The 22,966-nt window shown below is 37.0% G+C and overlaps 1 protein-coding gene across 1 annotated transcript in view; it reads right to left on the bottom strand.

Annotated features, from left to right (window-relative positions):
* Positions 1-1,819: 1,819 nt before the first annotated feature.
* The window catches only part of LOC129257593 (transketolase-like protein 2), a 21,881-nt gene continuing 734 nt past the window's right edge, over positions 1,820-22,966 (bottom strand). The window contains exons 2-11 of the mRNA XM_054895961.2: positions 15,232-15,349; positions 14,619-14,732; positions 12,639-12,736; positions 11,748-11,939; positions 10,686-10,813; positions 10,079-10,275; positions 8,273-8,594; positions 7,029-7,243; positions 5,366-5,582; positions 1,820-3,220 (exon numbers count right to left, since the gene is read on the bottom strand). Of these exons, the coding sequence (XP_054751936.2) occupies positions 3,051-3,220; positions 5,366-5,582; positions 7,029-7,243; positions 8,273-8,594; positions 10,079-10,275; positions 10,686-10,813; positions 11,748-11,939; positions 12,639-12,736; positions 14,619-14,732; positions 15,232-15,349 (1,771 nt within the window). The 3' untranslated portion in view covers positions 1,820-3,050. The remainder of the gene's footprint in view (positions 3,221-5,365; positions 5,583-7,028; positions 7,244-8,272; positions 8,595-10,078; positions 10,276-10,685; positions 10,814-11,747; positions 11,940-12,638; positions 12,737-14,618; positions 14,733-15,231; positions 15,350-22,966) is intronic.

Raw genomic sequence — 22,966 nt, 5'->3', positions numbered from 1 at the left:
CTTAATTTTCCCCATCGCGCTTATCGCTCGTATTGTCTAGTTATATACCTATTCAGTTCAGGATTAATGCTTAGAATGTCAATTTTCTTGTTGGAATGTCAAAAATGTTCAGCCCGCACTTCGCGCTCGCATTATTCCATTCTTGAAATAGGCCATCATAATTATATAGGCCTATGTATCGTCTTCATGGCTACTACAATCAGAACAGGTCCCTTGTTTATCAGGCCAGAATATATATGAAAAAAAAATCTGCTCGTGCTTCGTATTTGCAGTATAGTTATTAGTTAGATGTTTTATTTTCAGGACAAAATATGACATTTACGAAAAATTTTAACTCGCGCATCACTCGCACTATATTGAATAGTACGTATAGGATTATACATTTCAGGGGTCGCGGAAGCGAGGGGGGGCTCCAGCCCCTGCTTTTTTCCATAACCGTGTTCAAAAAAGTAAAAATGACCATTTGATTGTGATTTTTTGCATGGTCACCCCCCCCCCCAAAAAAAAAAAACATTTGACTCAGCCCCCCCTCACTTTGAAAACCATTCTGCGGCCCCTGCATTTATGTTGTTTTATAAGAATAAAGCTGACTGTTAGGTCTACACCTTCAAAGAAAGAAACAAACAAAAATCAACTCAGAGCGGTCGATCGTGGAAAATAATGGGTGAAAAATTCCCCCCCCCCCCCATATTCGTGATATTGGCCGCGAAATTGATCTGCCTCTGCTATCATGTTAGCTCGTTCCATTCTTATTTCCTGTTTCCCTTGCCTCATTTGTTCTTTCTTTTCCTTTACTTGTTATCCTCTTTTTTTTACCTTTCCCTTTCTTCTTTTCTCCCTTTTCCCACTTCCAAATTAATTTCCCTTCCCCAATGCATGCGCTGAAATATGACGTGAAAGACATGAACACATCGTACACGCAAAACTGTGTATGAACAGAATGCATAGAGTTGGATAAAGCGTGAGAGAATGTCAGGACAGTCAGGCCGAAGCGCCGAGCTGAGCGAGCGTGACCAATGTCCATCGCATCGCATCGCATGCAGCATGCAGTATAATGTATCTCGCAGTTTCAAGAACCATGAACCAATCTTGTCGCACGTGGAAATTTGTAGCCAAAATTTTGACAGACTCATCTCTAATACGTTTTCATGAACGTCAAAATAAACTACTGTAACATGTGAACTACAGGTTGGAGGGACAGCATAAGGGGTAAGTTAGTCCACATTTTTAAAAATAATTATCTAACCCATCTAACAAAAATTCAACGGTTTCCTGTGCTCCTCGCCGAACTCGCTGGGGGAGAAACTCGACGGAGGCCATGCTAAAACTAAGAACAATGATCGACGAGCGGGTACACGGAATTAGCAGACTACGCTCGCAGGGATATTTCGGTTTGCTAAAAGTGGAACGGCTAGTGATCAACTAACAGGGGGAAAAATCAGTCGTGGACGAAAGTGGGCGCTACATAAGTGCGCATAAATTCAGCGAACTGTCTTTGAAATTCAGCCGAGGAGAATGATTTTATTTCTCGGAGTTTATTTAAAATTTAATATTTCCAAGAAGAAATTCTGTCAATTTCGCATTGAATCATCATCAGCAATCGTTATTCAATAGGAAAGATCCATTCAACTGGAATTTTTGTATCCTTTACCAACACTATCCACGAGCTTTAAATAATGCAAAGTTTATGCTGCTAAGCATGATTTATGGCAAAATTAAAGTTATTAACTAGGAAAGTTATTAAAATATATATATATATATATATATATAATTCTACAACTTTACCAGAACAGAAAATCTCTTTCATGTGCAAAAGATATTCTTGTACTTGGATATTTTCTTTGAAAGTACTCCTAAAATACATGATCTTCTTACTTGTAGAAAGTGATAAAGAAAAGATTATGTTGATCAAATTCATAAGCATCATCCATTACGATTAAATTTTCCAAGTATCATCATCTTTTTACATAGCAGGTAGGTCAGCTACAGGTGAGGATACTTTGCATATTTTCAAATACATGGAGATGCAATGAATATCTTAAAGGGGAATCCAGCCTTGGCCATAATATGTTGTGTTGGGGAGGAGAAAAATAAATTAAACAGAATGGTGAAAGTTTGAAAGAAATCGGACAAGCAATAAGAAAGTTACAGCTGCTTTAAAATTGAGATCACTGATACTATGTAGATTTCAAATTGGCAACTTGGTAAGTAAATTATGACAAGGGGCAAGGACAACTTTCCCATAGGCCATGTACTTTATTATCAGCGATTTGTGGTTTTCTCCTAAGTACCCATTCCCCTGGGGCAGTAATCTAAATATAACCCAGGAAGTATATTGTTTCATATCCTCATGAAAGAAAAATATAATTTGAAATAAAACTTTTGGGGGAAATGACATTTTAGCCATTATATGTATTGGAGTACATGGAAGAGTAGTCCTTGCCTTACATCACTATGACATCCCATATGCGGCCAATTTGAGGTCTCCATGGGTATAGTGATTACCAATATTTACAACTTTTAAAAATTCATAACTTTCTTGTTATTTGTCCAATATTGTTCAAACTTTCACCAATCAACTTGTCTGATTTTTCTTTTCCTTATAAAAACAAGTATTTATTTGGGTTGGATTCCCCTTTAAATTTATAATTCTTTTGTTTAAAATCTCAGAGATATTGGCAATGTGAATAGAATAACTGTTCAGGGGTTCAGCTCTTAATGTGAAAACATTTGTAATTATATCAAGCAACTCTAGGAGCGTGAAAATGAATATATTACTCAAAGTAAAAGCATGACTGCATTCCATACATATATCATGCCTTTCTGACAATTATTCCAACTCCTAGCTTTCTCTTTGATTAATATCTTCATCCTATTTCAATGGATCAGCTCATAATTTGTGAAAATAGTAGGGATGTGTGACTTGTATAGATGGACAAGTCACCTAGGTGGACTGATCACCAAGTACACTCACCCTACAAGGAACTACACAGAAAAGGAAAGGGGGGGGTGAAGAGTGAAATGTACAAGTAATGACATCAGTCTCATCTTTAGGCTAATATCTCCTTGACTTTCTTGAAGATGCAGGATGCACTGATGCCAAACATGTCAAGGAGAGCCTTTGAGGGTCCACTGCGTGGGACTCCCTTGACAGCCAGACGGTGCACCGTGATGCCTGAATCAGTGGCTACGGCTCCAGCTACAGCTTCACCCAAACCACCTAGAGTGAGAACAAACCAAAATAAACGTAGTGATAATTTAAGCTGAATACTGATCATATCATGCAATTCAGCATAAATTTGTCTCTAGGAAATTGAGCGAGACATAATCTAATCTTGCTAATAAGCTCTACACAGACATTACTGGCCATTACTAGTCCATGGCACAGTCACGATATGAAAAAATGTCTCAGACCCTCTGATTTTATTCCGACTTGCATTCATTGCCCAACATGGTTAATAAATAGAATATCCATGGTTTATATTTTCTATATTTCTGAAAAAAATGACTGGATCAAAGGTTTAAATACACCTCCTTATTGCAGTTGGGAAAAATTGTTTTAAAGCAGTGTTAATGAAATGCTGATGGCTATCGGGTAGGACTTATTTCATTTAAAGTACTCTGAGATACAAGAGTGATAATAAACTGATGAATATTGCTTCTGGATGCATTTGGAACCTGACTGACTGACTTTCCCCCCTCACCATGGGCATCAGATCCGAGGATTATCCTTTGTTCATAGGGGGGGGGGACATCTATTATTGCGTTCCCCCCCCCCATACAAAAGATAATCCTTTGCACTGATGCCCATGCTCCTCACAGAACATATCAGAAATTGACTTGACAAATTGACTGTTGTATCCGCTTCGTACCCAATCTTTTTTTAAAGTCTGTAAAATTCTCAGAATGACAACCCTATGTCTGATGGTTACCACAGATGGCTGAGGTATGCCGAGTCGTGGACATGACACCTAAAGAGGAGTCGGTCTTCAGGAATAATCTGCCAGAAGTCTCAAACATAGTCCAATAGCTTTCTATTTGCACCAATTAAAATTTATTGTTTTTTTTTTACAAGGTATCAGATCAGACAACTGTCCTTGATTTAGATTGGTAGTGAAGCAGTGTTATTATGCTAACTGTTGGATAAAATGGGACTTGTCAGATGATAAATCCATTCATGAAACATTCTCAGGTTACGTTTGGGAAGAGATTGATGTTAGTCCCGTTTCAAAAGGCATCCATAAGCAGTATTCAAGTGTAGTAATATAAATAATATATTCAGAGAACTTTCAATAAAATAAGGTCTACCTAAAAGCTATCCTTATGTTATCAACACTAATATATAAATCATATTTCAATCAAAACGGAGAGGAATATGTAAACCTTATTGCATGTGACTTTCATATAAATATTGAAAATATGAAACAGAACAAATGTTGTTTAATAAGTGAAATCTACCGTATACCATGATAGAAGAAAGACATGCAGTTTGCCTGATAATGTAAGAAATAAAACTGTTTGTACAGATGATGGAATCTGACAGTAACTGTTTTTCTACCAGGTGTATGTTTACTTTTAAACTCAACTCTATATGTATTTTACTTTCAAAGGAAGGAAGTGCTCATGTTAGGTATGTTTACAGAGAGAAGAGGCCAAGATATAACAACCTCCTACCAATTCATTTATGGTGATCAAAGATAAGGGGTGCACCTGCATAGCCATGATTTAAGAGAGGGGAGAGGGGACTGTCATAAGCAATGCAAAGCACTTGCAAATTATACATGTTCAACACTCCTGAGAGGAGAAATTAAATGTGGCAAAACAATACTTTGCTAGGTGAAAAAATAAATCAAACTTCCTGCAAGTTTGCTATTATTAAAGTAAGTATGGGAAAGACGGTACTTAACATGAACCAAGCAGTGCACCTTGTCTACACAGTGTGCCACTATCCAGTGCAAACTTCTATTTGTACGATTCTTATCAAACAAGACATGCACCCAACACTAAGTTCCAGTTTTTCATACAGTGACAGATAGTCCTTTAAAATTCTGAGCCAAAATGGTGGAAACTGGTTGATTTTAAAATCTCATGCAGTTGCCTTCCTAAAAGAAATTATCTATACACATGTAACATGAATAAGTGCGCACATTTGGTCTTTTCAATACATAAATGACAAGGCTTCATTTTTTTAGAATTTGTTTTCCCTTCTCATTGTATAGTATAGTATAGCATAGTATATGATTAAATTAAAGATTTTGTGGAATATAGAAAAAAAAAAATTCATGTTTGATATAATAAACAATTTAAGGTGCACGCAAAATCTAATGCAAAAGCAGATGTGAATGGGGCTTCATTTGCTACCTACCTTCAGAGTAATGATCTTCAACTGTCAGTATGAGTCCACCAGCAGCCTTGGCACATGCTCTGAGTGTAGCGCCATCTATGGGTTTGATAGTGAAAGGATCCACCACAGTGACATTGATACCCTCTGCCTTGAGTTGATCAGCAGCAGCCAGGGCCTCATGGAGGGTGATTCCTGCTCCCACAAGGACTGCTTTGTCATCAGCTGTCTGACGTACCACCTACAAACATTAAGGGTAATTTCATTGATGAGTAACATGATAGGACTTCAAATCAATCCACAACCGACCATGGTGACGAGGCCATCAAGGTGTGCTAATGCATGCTTAAACCCCCATTCCACAAGACCGCTGAAAGACCTTTGAAAGACCATGGATTCTGGTTGATCTTTCAGAGGTCTCTCAATGAACTTACAATGGTCTTTGAGGTCTTACACGAGTCCTGACCAATCTTTCAGGGGTCTTCATGGTCTTCATGGGCTCCAAAACTTTTTTGAAACGGTTCAAAACAGTCTTACAACGGTCTTACAGGAAAATGGTCTTTCAGTGGTCTTTTAGCAGTCTTTCAGCGGTCTTTCGATGAACTTTCAAGGGTCTTAATAGTCTTTCAATGATCTTTCAGCAGTCTCTCAAGATTTTTGCGGAGATCACTGTAAGACTCATGAGAGATCATTGAAAGAACAGGCAAAGTCCATGGAAAGAATTCTGAAAGATCACTTGTTACATAAAAGATCTCTGAAAGACCATTGAAAGATCTCTATAAGACTACTCTAAGACCAGTAAGACAAGAAATATCCATCAGTCTTTCAGAATTCTTTGAGAAGTCTTTCTGAGCCATTCCACAGAGATGACAAATTTCAGTGATCTTGAAGACCACTGTAAGACCTCACCAATGTTAAGTCTTTCAGTGTTCTTTCAATGTTCTCCGTTCTGTGGAATGGGGGCCTTAACAAAGGATGTGAATATCACCAAGAAAAATGCACAAATCCACCTGGCTCATAAAGACAAAAAACAAATTTCAGCAGGCAAGGTTCTCGTAATAGGTAAAAATAACATTTCAAAAATTGCCCAATTTGAGTTACTCTTCCCCTACCAATTCTTTAATTAGAAAGTCATGCAATTTTTAAGACACCATTAAAAAATTACAATTGAAAAAGTTACAACTGATCTTTTAGCAGCAAGCCTCATGCTCCAATATGCATACCTGAAGTTGATCTCTTCAAGCAGTTTCCTATTTATCAAGAGAAGATACATGACATCTTTACCTTTAGATCTCATGACCCCTAAATCCAATCAGGTCATCCTCCTTCCAATATGCATACATAGCATAAGCCAAGATGAAGTTGAACCTTCATATGGTTCTCCAGTTACTGAAATAGCTAGATATTTAGGTATAAATGACCTCTCTGACCTTTGAACTTGTGACCCTAAAAACAATCAGATCACTTCAATATGGACTAAGTTTGAAATTAATCTGTTAAAAGGTTCCCTTTCTTTTCAAGAATGAAAATGGGTCGGATGGACAGGACAGGACAACACAAAACCACATATGGTGTGGAAGCAGCCAATCAAAACCAAGATTTATGGTAATGTTACATAATAATTCTTAGCAAAATAGGCATTTGTTCAATGTATTACACTAATAGAATGTAAGAAAAAACATCATACCTTAGCCTTTCCAATCTCAAAGGCTTCATCGTTGCCATAGAGCATGGTGGTGGCTGGGCGGCTCGTGCGGGTGAATGTGATACCTGGAACTTTTGCAGCCAACTCAATAGCACGTTCGCAGGAGACTGCATCACTGGGGTAGAATACCGTACAGGTCGGGATGGCACGGAAAATAGCGATGTCTTCCAGAGCCATCTGAGATGGTCCATCCTCACCTAAATGATCATGGAGAAGGTTATAAAGATGAAAGAGATGGTGATAGAGGATGATGATGAAATCAGTACATTGCAGGATGTTCTTAAGATGTATACTTGCCACAATATGGCATGTTCAACACAAAATTTTACGATGGAGTACATATTGTATAGAATTTATTTGTACTGTACATATGATAGTTCTATTATATGTGTATAAAGACATATGCGACCAGCCACCTCCAATAACAAAAAGTCGCCAGGTTAGGTTTTCTGTAAAAAAGCCAAAATTATAATTTCGTGATCACAATACAAAAATTTTGAAAATAAGCTTATTTGAAAAAAAATTATTCTTCTTCATGCAGTCTAAATTTTGAATTGTGAAGTAAAAAGAAAAAAAGAAACAAGAGTTTCTTGAGCACATTTTTTTTTTGTGGACTGCTTGGAAGTTTGACTGAGATTACAGCTTAGGATATGCTTTTTCAAACTCAATAAAAATCTCAAAATTCATCTTGGCCAACTAATTGTTGGTTTTGGGGTGGCTGCTCACAAATAAAGATGAAAATGGATTTTGTTAGAGGGAAGAGGGGTAAGTTTTAAAATAAACTTCATACAATAACATTAGGATTGAAATATTTCTGAGGGTCTAAGCTTGTCCATCTTCATCAGTCACAACTATCAGAAAATAGACAGGGATTTGTGGGGACGTCGTGATCTAGTGCTTATGGCTCTTGTTTCTCAATCCGAGGGACGTGGGTTTGATTCCCAGCCATGGCAGGTTTTCACTCAAAAAAATTTACCCACTTTGTGCTGCACTCAACCCGGGTGAGGTAAACAGGTACCCAAGTAGGGAGAAATTTCTTGAATGCTTGAACACATGTATGGGCAGTGCAGCTAAAGCCAGAGTAAAAATAGCAGTGCATTGTATCCTCAGGCAAAAAGCGCTCTATAAATCCAGCTATTATTGTTATTATTAATGGCAGCAGAACAATAGACTCAAGACTGCTACTCCTAATCATTCACACTACCCCAAACAGCAGGTACACTCACCAATAGAGACACCACAATGAGAACCAACAAAGTTGACATTGGTCTGGGAGATGGCACCCATGCGGACCTGATCGTAAGCCCTAGACAGGAAACAAGCGAAGGCGCTCACAAACACCACATTGCGATCACGACAGGCGCAGCCAATCCCCACACCGACAAGATTCTGCTCTGCAATGAAGCACTCAACAAACCTGTCTGGGAAGGCATTCTTGTAGGTGATGGCAAAGGTAGAGTTCTTGGTGTCCCCATCCAAGGCCACTACATTGGGCAGGGTTTTACCCAGTTTGACAAGAGCTGTACCATAAGCTACACGGGTTGCAACCTGAGGATGAGAAAACAAAATAGTATTCCTGAAGCACACCATTTGTATGTTTGGATCATTTAGATTCCAAGCCTTTTGGGCAATTTTTTTGTGCAATATCATATACAACAAATTCGCCAATAGATTAAAAACAAGGAAAAGAGTGCCGTTATGTATATTTCTATTTCTTATACTTCTGCCTAAAACTTTGCAAATTTTAATGAAAATAATTTCTGTTCCCATATGCATACATGAGCCTAGTTTGAAATTGAAACCTAAACAGTTATTTTGAGATAATTATTTCTGGTATATGACCTCTGTGACCTTCAACCTCCAACCTTGATACCCAAAACTAGTTTGAATTTGATTCATCAAATGGTTTGTTAGTAGTCGCAAGAAAAAAAAAACACAAAATACCAGTACTTTAAAACAATGTCTCTGGCAATAAGATCACAATAAAATCACCATCAAAATTGTATGTTTCGCAGTGCATGTGCGCAAATTGTGCCCTTCAGTTAGTGATGTCGCTCAAACGTGTTAGTCCCAAGAGATTTGTCAACTGAAGTGTATTCAAAATAATGCATTAATCAAAGTGTTTTTTCTATTTCAAAGTGATGGTAATTCTTATTTCCTGGGATCTCACTTCTTTTTCTACTGATTAATCCATATTCTTCTCTGCAAAAGGGATTCATTGTTCAGTTAAATATTTCTCTTATTCTTCCATTCTCACTTGCAGTCTGTGCTTTCATGTAAGCCTAATGAAAAAATGACTGACCCTCGGGCCTCACATAACGAATGTTGGATCATGAAATGTGCAAATTAGGACATGGTTCTCAAAATATTGTTTTCTATGGTCTGAAAATAAGTTAATAAAGCCTGAACTCAGGCCTTAGCCTTCAAAAGTGGCATCCTGGGTTGCAAAACTAAAATTATGCAATGTAAACTCAATTTTTCAATTTTCAGTAACATTTTATGACTCCCTGTATTAACATAAAGGGTGTGAGCGATCTCAGATAAAAATGATGTGTAAAAAAAATTGAAAGAGCTACCATACTCTCATACAAGAAAGTTGAAATACGCTGAAATTAAACTGAAAATAAAAAGCAAATATAGCTTAAATCAGCTAAAAAAAATAAAGCTGAACTCTAACACCCTTGTAATATAAAGAATATACTTTCCATTAAACAGTTGGGCTGGAATTCAGAATTCAAAGGAACAGGGCCATTTTTAAAAAGGGCACTTAAAACAGGTTAGGCAGTGCTCACCTTAAGGGGCCATCCAAAGCCATTAAAAAGGGGCATCAATAGTATAATGTATATTTCAATGAGACACATCTGCTGGATTACCGCAGGGCAAGGCCACAGGGGACATATCTTGGCCTTAAATCTAAAAATATGTGGAAGGGCATCTAGGTCATTTATGAGGGATTTGGAGACCATGGTCTTGGATTAATTCAGATCTAGAGTGCAAAAGTGAGCTAAAAAAAATATCTATTTTTCCTATACCTTATCCCCAGGTTGATAACTGGGAGGATCACTCAGACGAACACTTTTCAGGTCAGTAGGGGCACAAGAGCTTGCAGGAGCAGGAATGGTGATACCGTGTGGTCCAGGATTTTTAATTTGAGCCTTGATAGCATTCAGTGCTTCCTCTGTCTTGGCACCAAGAGCCTTTCCATGCCAATTATCAAGATCTGCCACACCTATATATATACATAACCAAAAAAAATGTATTGGTATACCTGCAGAATTACTTTTTAATCTAAGCATGCACGTTATTCAATGATCGATTAAGAAACTGACACAAGAACTCTTTTGGCTTACATGGAATACTTGTTATAAATCCTGAAACTTGTTAATGTATTGCAGTCACACACACACATTTTTGCCAGTCATAGAATTCTAAAAATGATATTCTTCTATTATGGCTACAGTTTGTGACACATCCCACAATCTAAATTATGCTTCAAATTGACTAACAGTCTCATTACTTCTACTAAGGTAAGAGGGAAATCATGTGACAATTTGATGTTAGAAGCATTTCAATTCCATGTTGGATTGCAATTTAACAGAGTATAATAATTTAAATTCCAATAGAATTCTCTATCTTTACCTGGACAGCCGTGGCCTTTGAATGTCTTTGCAACAACGGCAGTGGGTTTGCCCTTGGTAATAGAAGCTTCATAGAAGGCTTTGTTCAGTTCCTCAACATCATGACCATCCACAACAATAGTATGCATCCTGTGTACATGACAATATAACAATATAATGCATTTAGTAGTAGGTGATGAACTTACAAACCGAAATAAACTTTACCTACCAATAAGATCTGGAAATCTGACAAAAACTTCATATGAAAATCATATAAATCTGAACAATTACCTGATCATGTTTTAATTTTTCTTTTATCAGAACAAAACCTTTAATTCTTTACTCCCAGAACATACTCCTTCCTTCAACAAACCTTTCACATCAAGTATCCATTAGTATCCTTAGCATGTACACTCTTAATCCCTTTAATCCTTGTGCCTTTATATACAGTGCATCCCAGAAAAAAAGGAAGCAGGTATTCCCATGTCTTCATTCTTCAAAGGCAAATAAATTATTTCATTTCAATAATCATATAATTAAATTATTTCTCTTTATTTTGATCCTTAATATGAGAGAAACATTTCACGCATTAATGAGCAAAGATGATTTTGAAATTTTTATGTCAAAACCAGCTTGCGCAGAAAAATTGGACAAGATTGGTCATGATACGACGATCGTGCTTATTTGATGATTGACTCATTAGCAGTTCTTTTGTATACTTTAAAATCGTCTCACAGATCCCTGAAATAAGAGTGGATTCAGATTCACACGTGAGTTTCTGCGCTAATCCTTTCTGATCGTTTGTTATCTGCCATGCAAGCACGTTTTGCTTAGCTGTTGGTTTCAAATTTGAGATGAGATACCAATCTTGCCATGAGAATCAAATTTAGAGTAAAAGCATATTTAATAATTGTCAAATCTCTGAAAACAGGTTTCCTTTTTTGTGGGATGCACTGTACATATTAAAGCTTCAATTCATTCCTTTACACATTGTACTCCTTTACACCATACATTCCTTTACACCCAGTATCAATTCAAAAATGGTTGTTCTTATAACCCCTGTACACTACATCTGTTGACATACCCAAATGCTTCAAGTCTCTTCTGGTAGACTTCCAACTCATGGCCGAGAGACGTTGGTTGACTCTGACCAAGGCGGTTGACGTCAAAGATAGTCACAAGATTGTCCAGTTTATAGTAGCTGGCAAATGCACAAGCTTCCCAAATCGATCCCTCTGCGCTCTCACCGTCTCCGACCATGCAATAAGTGCGGTAGCTGCAGAAAAGAACATGTTCAGAAAGGTGAAGTTGCCATTTAATATTCATAGTCATTCCCACTCAACCTCTGGAGAACCACTTAAAACAAAACCTATTTTTGATAACTTGAACAAGGCAATAACTTAAATGTATCTCTCCTAGTTTCACAATAGCTATAATACTTTGGTATAAATGCAAAAGAAGAACCTGGAAAAATAAGGAAAGTAGATAAAAATATAAAATCCTCCTCCATCCTCCTCCCCCCCTTAAGAAAAGAATATACAAATGAATAAATGACTAGATCATAATAACGTTTGTCTGAAAGAGGTTATTGACCCCAGCTGGAAATCTCTGACCTTTTGATGACCTTGGTCCCCGATGAGACATCTGCCCCTACAGTTTGGTCAACATTGCAATAGACAATTTTAAGGGCTATAATAAAAACTTGCCAAGCAAAAACATGACATTGGGCATAAATATGTTCTTGAACTCTACTGGCCATCTTTGACCTTGTACGTGACCTGGATATACTTCTACTTCTACAGTATAAAATCTGTATGATTGATTTTCCATCCAATTTTGGATTAGATTGAGGATTTAGCAGAGTTTTTCGAGTTATGTAAGAACAAAAGGCATTCTGCATGGACAAACATACAGGCGCTGGAGTAGTGGTCTCTTTTTAATTGCCAGCTGATATGTCTACAGAACAGCTACTTACTCAGCCTTGTCAAAGTATTTGCCAGTATAAGCCATGCCAGCAGCCACACTCAGGCCCTGCCCCAGTGAACCAGTTGCCACATCTACAAAGGACAGTCTCTGCAAAACACAAAATCAGGGCAAAACAATTACTCACGGTCCATCCTTCAAAAAGATACTGGCTATCGTCATACTCATTTCATCCAAATTATTAGATCCTGGTCAATATGAACACATTTTTTTCAAGTCCTTTATTTTTTTTTGTCTAAATGCCGCTCTCAATGTCTTTTGAAATTATCGTGCCTTTTTATTTTTTTAATTTGTGTTGTAATATATAGAATTGTGGCCTTGACCAAAATATATGAAAATTCAAGGACATTGGCTACCAATAAAAGATTGCTCATGAATCACCAAAGCCTTGGAAATCAATAAAAGTTGATTGAAACTTCACTGAAGGATAATTTAGAGATCTGACACATCTCAGGGCTTGTCAATTGTCTAACCCTCTGTATAATAGGAGTTTGATTCACAAAGGTTTGGTAGAGAAACAACCAGCTCCTTGTAGCCATTAGGCTTCAAATTTTGTGTCCGGGCAGAACTCAATTTTCCTGGCACCCACAATCATATATGCCATTATCATTATTTCAAGCAACAAGTGGAATGCCTCTGGCCGTCTCACCTGCATCACGCGATTCAATATAGCAGCAGTGCTGATTTTGAAAACTACTATAACTCGCACAAGATGTTCAGTGATACTTGGTTACTCTTATTTCCACGTTTTATGAACTAGACCCATACACTTATAGAGATATGATGGTAATTCAACAAATACCCCCGTGGCCAAAGTTCATTGACCTTACATGACCTTTGACCTTGATCATGTGACCTGAAACTCGCACAGGATGTTCAGTGATACTTGATTACTCTTATGTCCAAGTTTCAAGAGAAAGATCCATCAACTTTCCAAGTTATGATGGTAATTCAACAGATACCCCCATTATGGCCAAAGTTCATTGACCTTTGACCTTGGTCATGTGACCTAAAATGCACAAAGGATGTTCAGTGATACTTCATTACTCTAATGTCCAAGTTTTATGAACTAGACCAACACACTTTCAAAGTTATGGCGGTAATTCAACAAATACCCCAATTTGACCAAAGTTCATTGACCCTAAATGACCTTTGACCTTGATCATGTGACCTGAAACTTGCACAGGATGTTCAGTAATACTTGATTACTATTATGTCCAAGTTTCATGAATCAGATCCATAAACTTTTAAAGTTATGATGGTAAATCTACAGATACCCCCAATTCGGCCAAAGTTCATTGACCCTAAATGACCATTGACCTTGGTCATGTGACGTGAAACTCATGCAGGATGTTCAGTGATACTTGATTAACCTTATGTATAAGTTTCATGAACTAGGTCCATATATTTTCTAAGTTATGATGACATTTCAAAAACTTAACCTTAGGTTAAGATTTTGATGTTGATTCCCCCAACATGGTCTAAGTTCATTGACCCTAAATGACCATTGACCATGGTCATGTGACATGAAACTCAGGCAGGATGTTCAGTAATACTTGATTAACCTTATGGCCAAGTTTCATGAACTAGGTCCATATACTTTCTAAGTTATGCTGTCATTTCAAAAACTTAACCTCAGGTTAAGATTTGGTGTTGACGCCGCCGCCGTCGGAAAAGCGGCGCCTATAGTCTCACTCTGCTATGCAGGTGAGACAAAAACTTGCACATTTACTTCACACAATGTGTGTTCACAGTGCAGTCAACTGAATCTTATAAATATAAGTCCAGCTGTAGTCAACAGAACAATCAGTCGACGGCTAAAACTGGTGCCTTCAAATCAACATGACTACAAAAATCCCATCCATTCTTTATGCTATTGCTTCATATACATGTACGTTCCAACCTGTAAGTATCTACAAATATACCATTATCCTCACTACTATCTCTTGTGATGAGGAAGAAGTTTACTTACAGGTGTAGGATGTCCTTCAAGTAAGCAGTCAATCTTCCGGAGGTTGTTAAGGTCATCTACGTTGACTACCCCAGCTTCAGCCCAGGCTGCATACAAGATGGGAGCAGCGTGACCCTATATAAAAAAAAAGTTTTAATTATCATCAAAGATGAGATGTTTGGTGGTTCATTATTTGAAAATAGTACAAACAAACATCTTTTATATGAAGCGATATATATCTTTTCTAATTATTTTAAATTTGCATTTGATTATGCTGACTCTAATCATTTTATAAACATTATTCAAACCCACTTTTAATTATTGCCTTGCACATACTGTGTGATTTATGCATTTCGATTGGGTGCTTTTACTTTATTTTTTCATGAAATGGCCCGAATGCAGATCAGATTATCTGTTTGAAGTTTTTTTACCATGTGAAAATAACATGCACAAATGATATAGAGCAGAGCTTTTTCAAAATGGTGAAATAAATGGTAAAGATATGTGAACAATTTTATTGTTAGGCCAACCTATCAAAGCTCATCATTCACCTGCAACCCGTTTTTTTATGACAAAAATTAGTTCCTACGGTAAGAACGTATTGATAACCCGTTTGTATCATAAGTAGACTTACCTTTGACATGATGAAGCGGTCACTGTTAGGGTCACGTGGTTCGCTGGTGCTGTATCTCATGGTGTTGAAGAAAAGCACAGACATGATCTCTGCAGCAGAACAGCATGATGTTGGATGTCTAAAGAAAAATGGAAAGAAAAAATTTAAACAATTGAAATGAATTTGCAGAATATTAACATTGCCATCTATAATGTATTTGACACCTCAAATTAGTGTGATAATGGTCAAAGGGAATGCATGTCGTTCAAGGTCAAAACAATGTAATGACCTCAAAATGCCAACATATTATTGGCCTAGATGACTGAGCACTGTTTTCCACTTTAAACCTTGATTTCATTGCAGAGAACATCTATCTTTCATCACTGCTCTGATTTTTTTTTCTCAAATAGTGAATAATCGTATCATGGAAATTGACAATGTTTGTATTTGTTGAAAAAGAGAAATGTTATAGGCATCACTCTTGTATAATCCTGTACAACCCAACTATTCACAATTTGTAAAAACATAGCTATATAACACATATTCTTAAAATTAATCTTGTACAGATTGATACCGTTATGTGACAAAAAAAGGGGGATGCACATATCAAATCAATCATAACATATTGTTATCAAAAACTTACATACGGTAGTAAATGACTAGTAGTAACAACATTTTTAGCAGTTGTAAAAAAACAAGTGGAATGCCTCTGGCAGTCTCACCTACATCACACGATTCAATATAGCAGCAGTGCTGACTCTGAAAACTACTATAAAATAATTATTCACAAAAAACATTCATATAATGATACAACATTCATTGATATTTGACCTTGATCATGTGACCTAAAACTTGTCAGTGATACTTTATTACCCCTATATCCATATTTTATACACTATATCTATAGACTTTGAAAGTTATGACAGCAACCTAATAATTACCTCTAAAATGGCCAAAGTTCAATGACCTTAAATGACCTTTGACTTTCGTCATGTGACCTGAAACTTGCATGAGATGTTCAGTGATACTTGATGACTCTTATGTCCATGTTTTATGAACTAGACCAATATAATCACAGAGTTATAATGGTAATTCAACAAATACCCCCAACATGGCCAAAGTCCTTTGACCTTTGACCTTGGTCATGTGACCTGAAACTCGGACGGGATGTTCAAAGATACTTGATTATGGCCAAGTTTCATGAATCAGATCCATAAACTTTCGAAGTTATGAAGGTAATTCAACAGATACCCCCATTATGGCCAAGGTTCATTGACCTTTGACGTTGGTCATGTGACCTGAAATTCACACAGGATGTTCAGTGACACTTGATTACTCTTATGTCCAAGTTTTATGAACTAGACCAATAAACTTTCAAAGTTATTGCGGTAATTCAACAAATACCCCCAACTTGGCCAAAGTTCATTGACCCTAAATGACCTTTGACCTTTAATCATGTGACCTGAAACTTGCACAGGATGTTCAGTGATACTTGATTACTATTATGTCCAAGTTTCATGAATCAGATCCATATACTTTCAAAGTTATGATGGTAATTCAACACATATCATAAGTAACGGACTATAAACCGCACCCGTGGATTAACCGCACCCCCAACTTTGGACTAAAAAAAAAAAAAAATATCCCCACATTTACATGCAGATTTGAGGTACGAAGAAACAAAACTTAAGTTAAAGATTTCAAAGTATCCAAAGAGATTACCGGTATGCGGAAATCTGCCGTTCTTGATCAATTCATCAACAGCAAGAAAGAAAGGTCCTGACAATATTGGCCACTTACACACTCACTCACCTCACAGTCACAGTGCACACACACAGCACTGCCGTTCTTGTACATTGCAAACTACGATACGGTACCAGTACATCTTATCAAATTATGATCTGTGTCTTTCCCGGCATAGGAGGAAGAAACATTCACATTTCTTGCATCACAACATCACAATCACTTTCAGAATTTGTCTAGCATTCGATGTCTTAGCATGAATTTTGGATACGGGATTACAAGAAGGTTCAAGAAACAAAGAAATTGGCATTTTTTCAGTTGTTTTTACGGCTTTGTGCCGTCTCTCTCGTGCGTGGTGTACATGGTATCTTATGAAAAGCAAACGGGAAAGAAAAAATAAGCTGGCGCGAAACGGGACTTTGGAGGGGAGGGGTTAAAATTAATAGCGCCAGCTTAAGTCGCACTATAACCACAATACAACGCAAGCTAGCTCAGCTCACTCAACTCTCGCTCAGCTGTGACAAATATTACCGAGTATGCTTGGCGTCTCTTTGAACTTAGCCAGGGAACTTCGCTGCTTTAAATCCAGAATAAAGTCGACATTAGTGTCATAAAGGTGGGTGCGCTTGTTATGGACAATATTTGATTAAGATCGTAATAATCGCTTCTCATTACCCGTGGCTCATACCCCTTTAAACGACATTGCCCTGGGCGGCTACGCCCGGCCACTCGAAGTGTTGTGAACTGGCAGACGTCTTACGTGTTCGGGAGGGGTTACGACGGGCTGGCTCACACCCGTCACCGTGGATAAACCGCACCCCCCACTTTTGCTTCTATCCCGCCGAGAAAAAGGTGCGGTTAATAGACCGTTACTTACGGTACCCCCAATTTGGCCAAAGTTCATTGACCCCATTGACGTGAAACTCAAGCAGGTTGTTCAGTAATACTTGATTAACCTTATGGCCAAGTTTCATGAACTATGTCCATATACTTTCTAATTTATACTGTCATTTCAAAAACTTAACCTTCGATTAAGATTGTGTTGACGCCGCCGCCGTCGGAAAAGCGGCGCCTATAGTCTCACTCTGCTTCGCAGGTGAGACGAGAATTATCTCCAAGATATCAACTTTAGACAACACTTGTTTACCTTTACTGCAGTAAATATGCATTACATTTCACCGATTTGCTATAAATGTCTATCTATCTGATTCACAATGGGCTGTATTCTAAACTTGATTTAATTTAAACTCTGGTCTAAAGTTGTGGTTTAACTTGATGGATAACCAATTCGGTGGATTCACACTAGAGTGCGCCATCTATCCGTTACAGCGGACAGGCTGAAATTCGCAGTGCTTCATGGGAAAAAGTCGACATCTGTTGCGCGCGCTAGCACTAAAGTGCATGCATGCAGCATGCAATTATTCAGCGCTGGCCGACGCGGCTCAACCGGATATGCTGTTTACCAGGTCCAGGAGGTGGGAGAGAAACTTGCCCGGATATTTCTTTGCGAAATTTATATCATTTCTTATGAATTCTTGCCATATGGTTTTCATTTTTGAAGCATCAGAGTCACTAGCACATCACACTGTGCACTGCCTGCACCTGCGCGTGATGTCGACCCAGAAGTTAGACATTTGGCTTGTTTGCTGCAACCAATAGATGGCGCACCATACTGTGAATCCGCCGAATTGTGACAAGATTCACAAGAACCTCTTAAAGGAGAGGTTCAAGTAATGAGGAACAAGACACCATTAAAGAATGAGGAAAGACCAGAGTAAATTTAAGAAACATTCAATGTAAACAAAATTTTTACATTTTTGTCTTCCCATAAATATAGCAGAGAGTTAGACCAAGTTATATCCAACTTCAGAAAACAGGACAAAAAAAAAACAGGACACTGATCCAGCCCTTGTTGTGAGGGCGAGACTGTTTTGTTTTTTTCTTTGATGAAAAATCGGCTTAACTTTAATAGGAGTTTTTAGGGCAGCAAGGCATGTAAGTTGGGCTCAAACGAGGGCTACATGTACATAAATCAATATGTGCACACAAGCATACAATAACAGTACGTTCTATAAAGCACTAAAATTTGGGAGATGGGGTCCAGTGATATATTATGAAAGAAATGAATTTACCAGGGATTTTTTTTCCAAAAATACCATTAAACAAACGAATCAAGCATGCAAAAGGCATTGGAAAGAGGACAAATCCAACGGTGTTATAGCTACAGTGGACGGCAGTGGTCGGGCCCAACCGGCACAGAAGATTTCTGACCACCACTCATCATGAAAAACACTGCTTCCGTCCACCACTAATTTCCTAACAAAAGTATTTCAAAACTCCTTGCAAAGAGGAATTGAACTCTTTGCATTCATTTCTATCTTTAATCTTGTTTATTTGCATTAAACATTCTCATATTAGTTCATTTTCAAACATTTGCTAATGACAGATTGTTATTACACTTATGTTCCTTCACTTTTGGCTTTAAGATTAAATTCGGCCTGAAAAAAAACTTTGAATGCTGTGAAATAGCGACCACCACTAAAATGGGTCTAGCTAGAACAATGAAATCCACAATTTCCATAGTGTACCTACCACAAATTCTGCCATGGCCTACATGAGAAAAGAAAACAAATAAATCTCGAAAGTAGTCAGACAAGAAATGAAATTGGTAAAACACATCCAAAAAATATTATATGGGATATGGCATCCTATTAAAAAAAAGTGGAAGAGAGCTTACTGTAAGCGATAATTGGATAGAATGAATCTAACCCACCCCTCCCCATCCCCGTTACAATGTTCCTCTGCAAAAATAAATAAATAAATAAAATATGAAGAAAATAAGGCGGGAGCACATATAACATGGCATTAACTACAAAAAATCTTAACAATGAAGCCTCTTTTTTAATACTAAAAAAAAGTGACCCTCAAAGCAAGTTTGAATAAAATTTCAAGAGAAATGTGGCTGCTGGAGCTCATAAGAGAAATGTGACTTGGTATCCAATTCAGAATAAGCATACATGTAGGAACCATCACAAAAATGAGACATCTTTGCTTCACCATAATGCAGTTTCAAGCTAAATTCAAAGATGATCCAAGATCTCTCCCATTCCAACTACAAAAATGAAAGTTACTATGGTAATAATAACTTGGCCCACAAAAAACAGACATCTTTGCTTTATAAAAGCATACATTTTTTATTTGAAATTTGAGAAAGATCTTAAAAAGAGCCGCAGACAATCAGTTCCCGAGAAAAGCGGCAGCTGTGGATAGACCAACCAATCGACCTGTATGTTTGGAGATAGTTTACAAGATCATTATAAGTTTGTCATTAAAATGATCAAGGCTTTTCAAAGCTGGTGTGCCAGTACAGACCCCAATTGAAACTTTAATCTGCGTCTCAAGCCAAGAGACCCCCATATAACTCATTTCAATTTCAAGTGAAAGAGATCTTCAATACACAAGGTGCAGTCAGTTGTTTGGTTGCATAGAAAGACCAGTTTCCTTGAGTGAAATGGTTTGCACAGAAAACTGGGTTAAAACCTCTAATTCCAACCAGCAATCATTGTACATGTACAGTAACACATGCATCTTGCCTGCATTAGCTAATTTTCAAAATAAAAAATAAAATATTATGATATAAATAGACTAAGTGGTCTTTGCCAGCAGATTTGTAAGAAAAAAAGGTGCACACAGTATGGTACCATGCCTTAAAAATTCCACAACCATAAAATGCTGGTGGGTGATGGCAATACAGTGCATGAAAAGCATTATCACTGGGAATGTAATTTGTGATTTTAAAAAAAATCATAAAAGACTGACTGATTGACTGACTGACTGATTGATTGATTGATATTAGGTTTTGTCTTGCCATTCTGCAAATGTTCAAGTTACATATATACCACAAATTATTACAAAAACAGATATCTATGAAAAAAAATAAATGAAAATTAACAAAATAAAATCTACGGAAAAAATCACAGGGGTCAAAGTATCCAGCCATTCTCTGTAATTCCAGGCCAGTCTGAAAAACCACCACACAGCCGGATAGGCTACTGAAGTATTCAGTGAATACTATCAATAATATCCCAGAACAGGAAGAGGAAAGGGGAATCTAGGAATCATAAAACGATTCTCAACTATTTTCACAAAAACAAGCACTCTTTACATCCTGACTTTTGAACAAGCTTACAAACTCTCATACTCATAAAAGAACTTTAGTACTGTTTTGGTTTCATTTTGAATAAAATCTAGATTCTTCTAAAAAGGCGAGTCATGGTTAAATGATCAATGCTATGGTTCAAGCAGGAAGGAGAAAGGCATTTTTTTCAAACAATGTGAAGAAAAAAAAAATTGAAATGGGACCGGAGATATTACGGTGCAACAAGGCCAATGGCATAACAATGAAATTGCACTTCACTTCCATGGATCAGTGATTTCTTTCATAATATTTAGGATCTGCAAAATATCAGTATGGTTGTTACATGTTGATTTTTTTGTATATATGGCCTTTTTAAATATTTGTTTTAAATTCCAATTAAACAAATGCAACAGAGATCTATTCTCAATCATGTTTCTAGTCATGTTCCTCTGGTTCAGGGATGTATGTGAATGTATAATTTGCTTACTACATAACACTCTGAATTGACTTTTAAATTCTTAAGCATGTAGTAATATGTGATGTACTAATACTATGGAAGGGCTGGAAAATAAAAAATGATTCCTATACGTTCTCCGAATGTTTTGTGTTTTTATTTTGATTTACATATCATTTTGGTGATTCTAGCTTAATTAACTAATGAAGATTAATTGAAATAAAAGCACTTTAACTCCAACTTGTGTACTATGGCCTACTGCAAGCTGACTGACATTTCATGCAGATGATGTTTGGACTTATATCTAAAAATAATTGTCTTTATTCAAGATCATTGCTGAAGTGGATTATATGCTAAGCACAAATGCAGAAAAGGGACAATAATGCTCCATAATTGTAAATAAAATATAAAATTTCAATCTCTAAAAATTTCGTTTCAGTATGACACTGCGATTGTTTTACCCTTTTCACTGGCCCATTTCTTGGTAACAAGCATAATTAAATCTACCTGAGTGAAGCCATGGGTTTTAGTACATTATTCACTACCAGCATAACACCTGCTCCCAAAACATGTTAGGTGCCTGTTGTACAGTAATTTAATAAACATTTGATATTTGCAATGGTCCAAGTCCCTCATTTGAGCAGCATTCCAAACGTTCAACCTGAATATACATAGTATACATGTATTAGGGCGCTCATTCAATGAACAAGGTTATGATATAACCATGTTCTGTGTGTTGAAATAAGGTTGGCAATATTTGCCTTATTTTCTCTTGTTCTTGGGGACAAACGCTTGATCTTTTGAAACTGTCAGTTTCCATTACATCTATTCATCATATAACTTGGCTCTGATAAAAATTGAATTCTTTGAATTATTTTTTTCTAAATTGAAATTGAAATAGTGATTGTTTTTTTTTTCTTGACAATTCTGAAGCAATTTTACTTTCCAGTCCACCAATACAGGGCTTACAAGAAAAATGCTCAAAATAAAAGTTTTTGAGTGCTCTGGTGAATAAAAACAATGATCCTAAAGTAAACGAAAAATAAATCCAACTATATGGAAATAAGTATTTTTACCTAAACAATTACCTAGCAGTTTTTCTACCTTTGAGTTCTCAACACTAAGTGTCTACCGAGGAGACTACTAGGGCGTGAAACAGGCCCAAAACGAACAACAACAACAACAAAGTATTTTTGGTAATACAAAAGTGATATTTTGAAGGATTTTTTTAAGTACATGTATGCGCTGGGTACTGTAGATTCACCATAGGATAGGCACTAGGCAGGATGGTTGCAGTGAACAAGTGTATTAGGGGTGCCATGACATTTGCTCCAGCGACAATTGCTCTGCTCTAAATTTCACACACTAATTGAATGACCAACTTTAACCCTGGGTTTAACACTATACCCTACGCTAAACCT

The sequence above is a fragment of the Lytechinus pictus genome, chromosome 3 (genome assembly GCF_037042905.1).
Source record: "Lytechinus pictus isolate F3 Inbred chromosome 3, Lp3.0, whole genome shotgun sequence".
Lineage (NCBI taxonomy): Eukaryota > Metazoa > Echinodermata > Echinoidea > Temnopleuroida > Toxopneustidae > Lytechinus > Lytechinus pictus.
The sequence above is the reverse complement of the archived record's forward strand: the minus strand, read 5'-3'. Positions and strand labels throughout refer to the sequence as shown.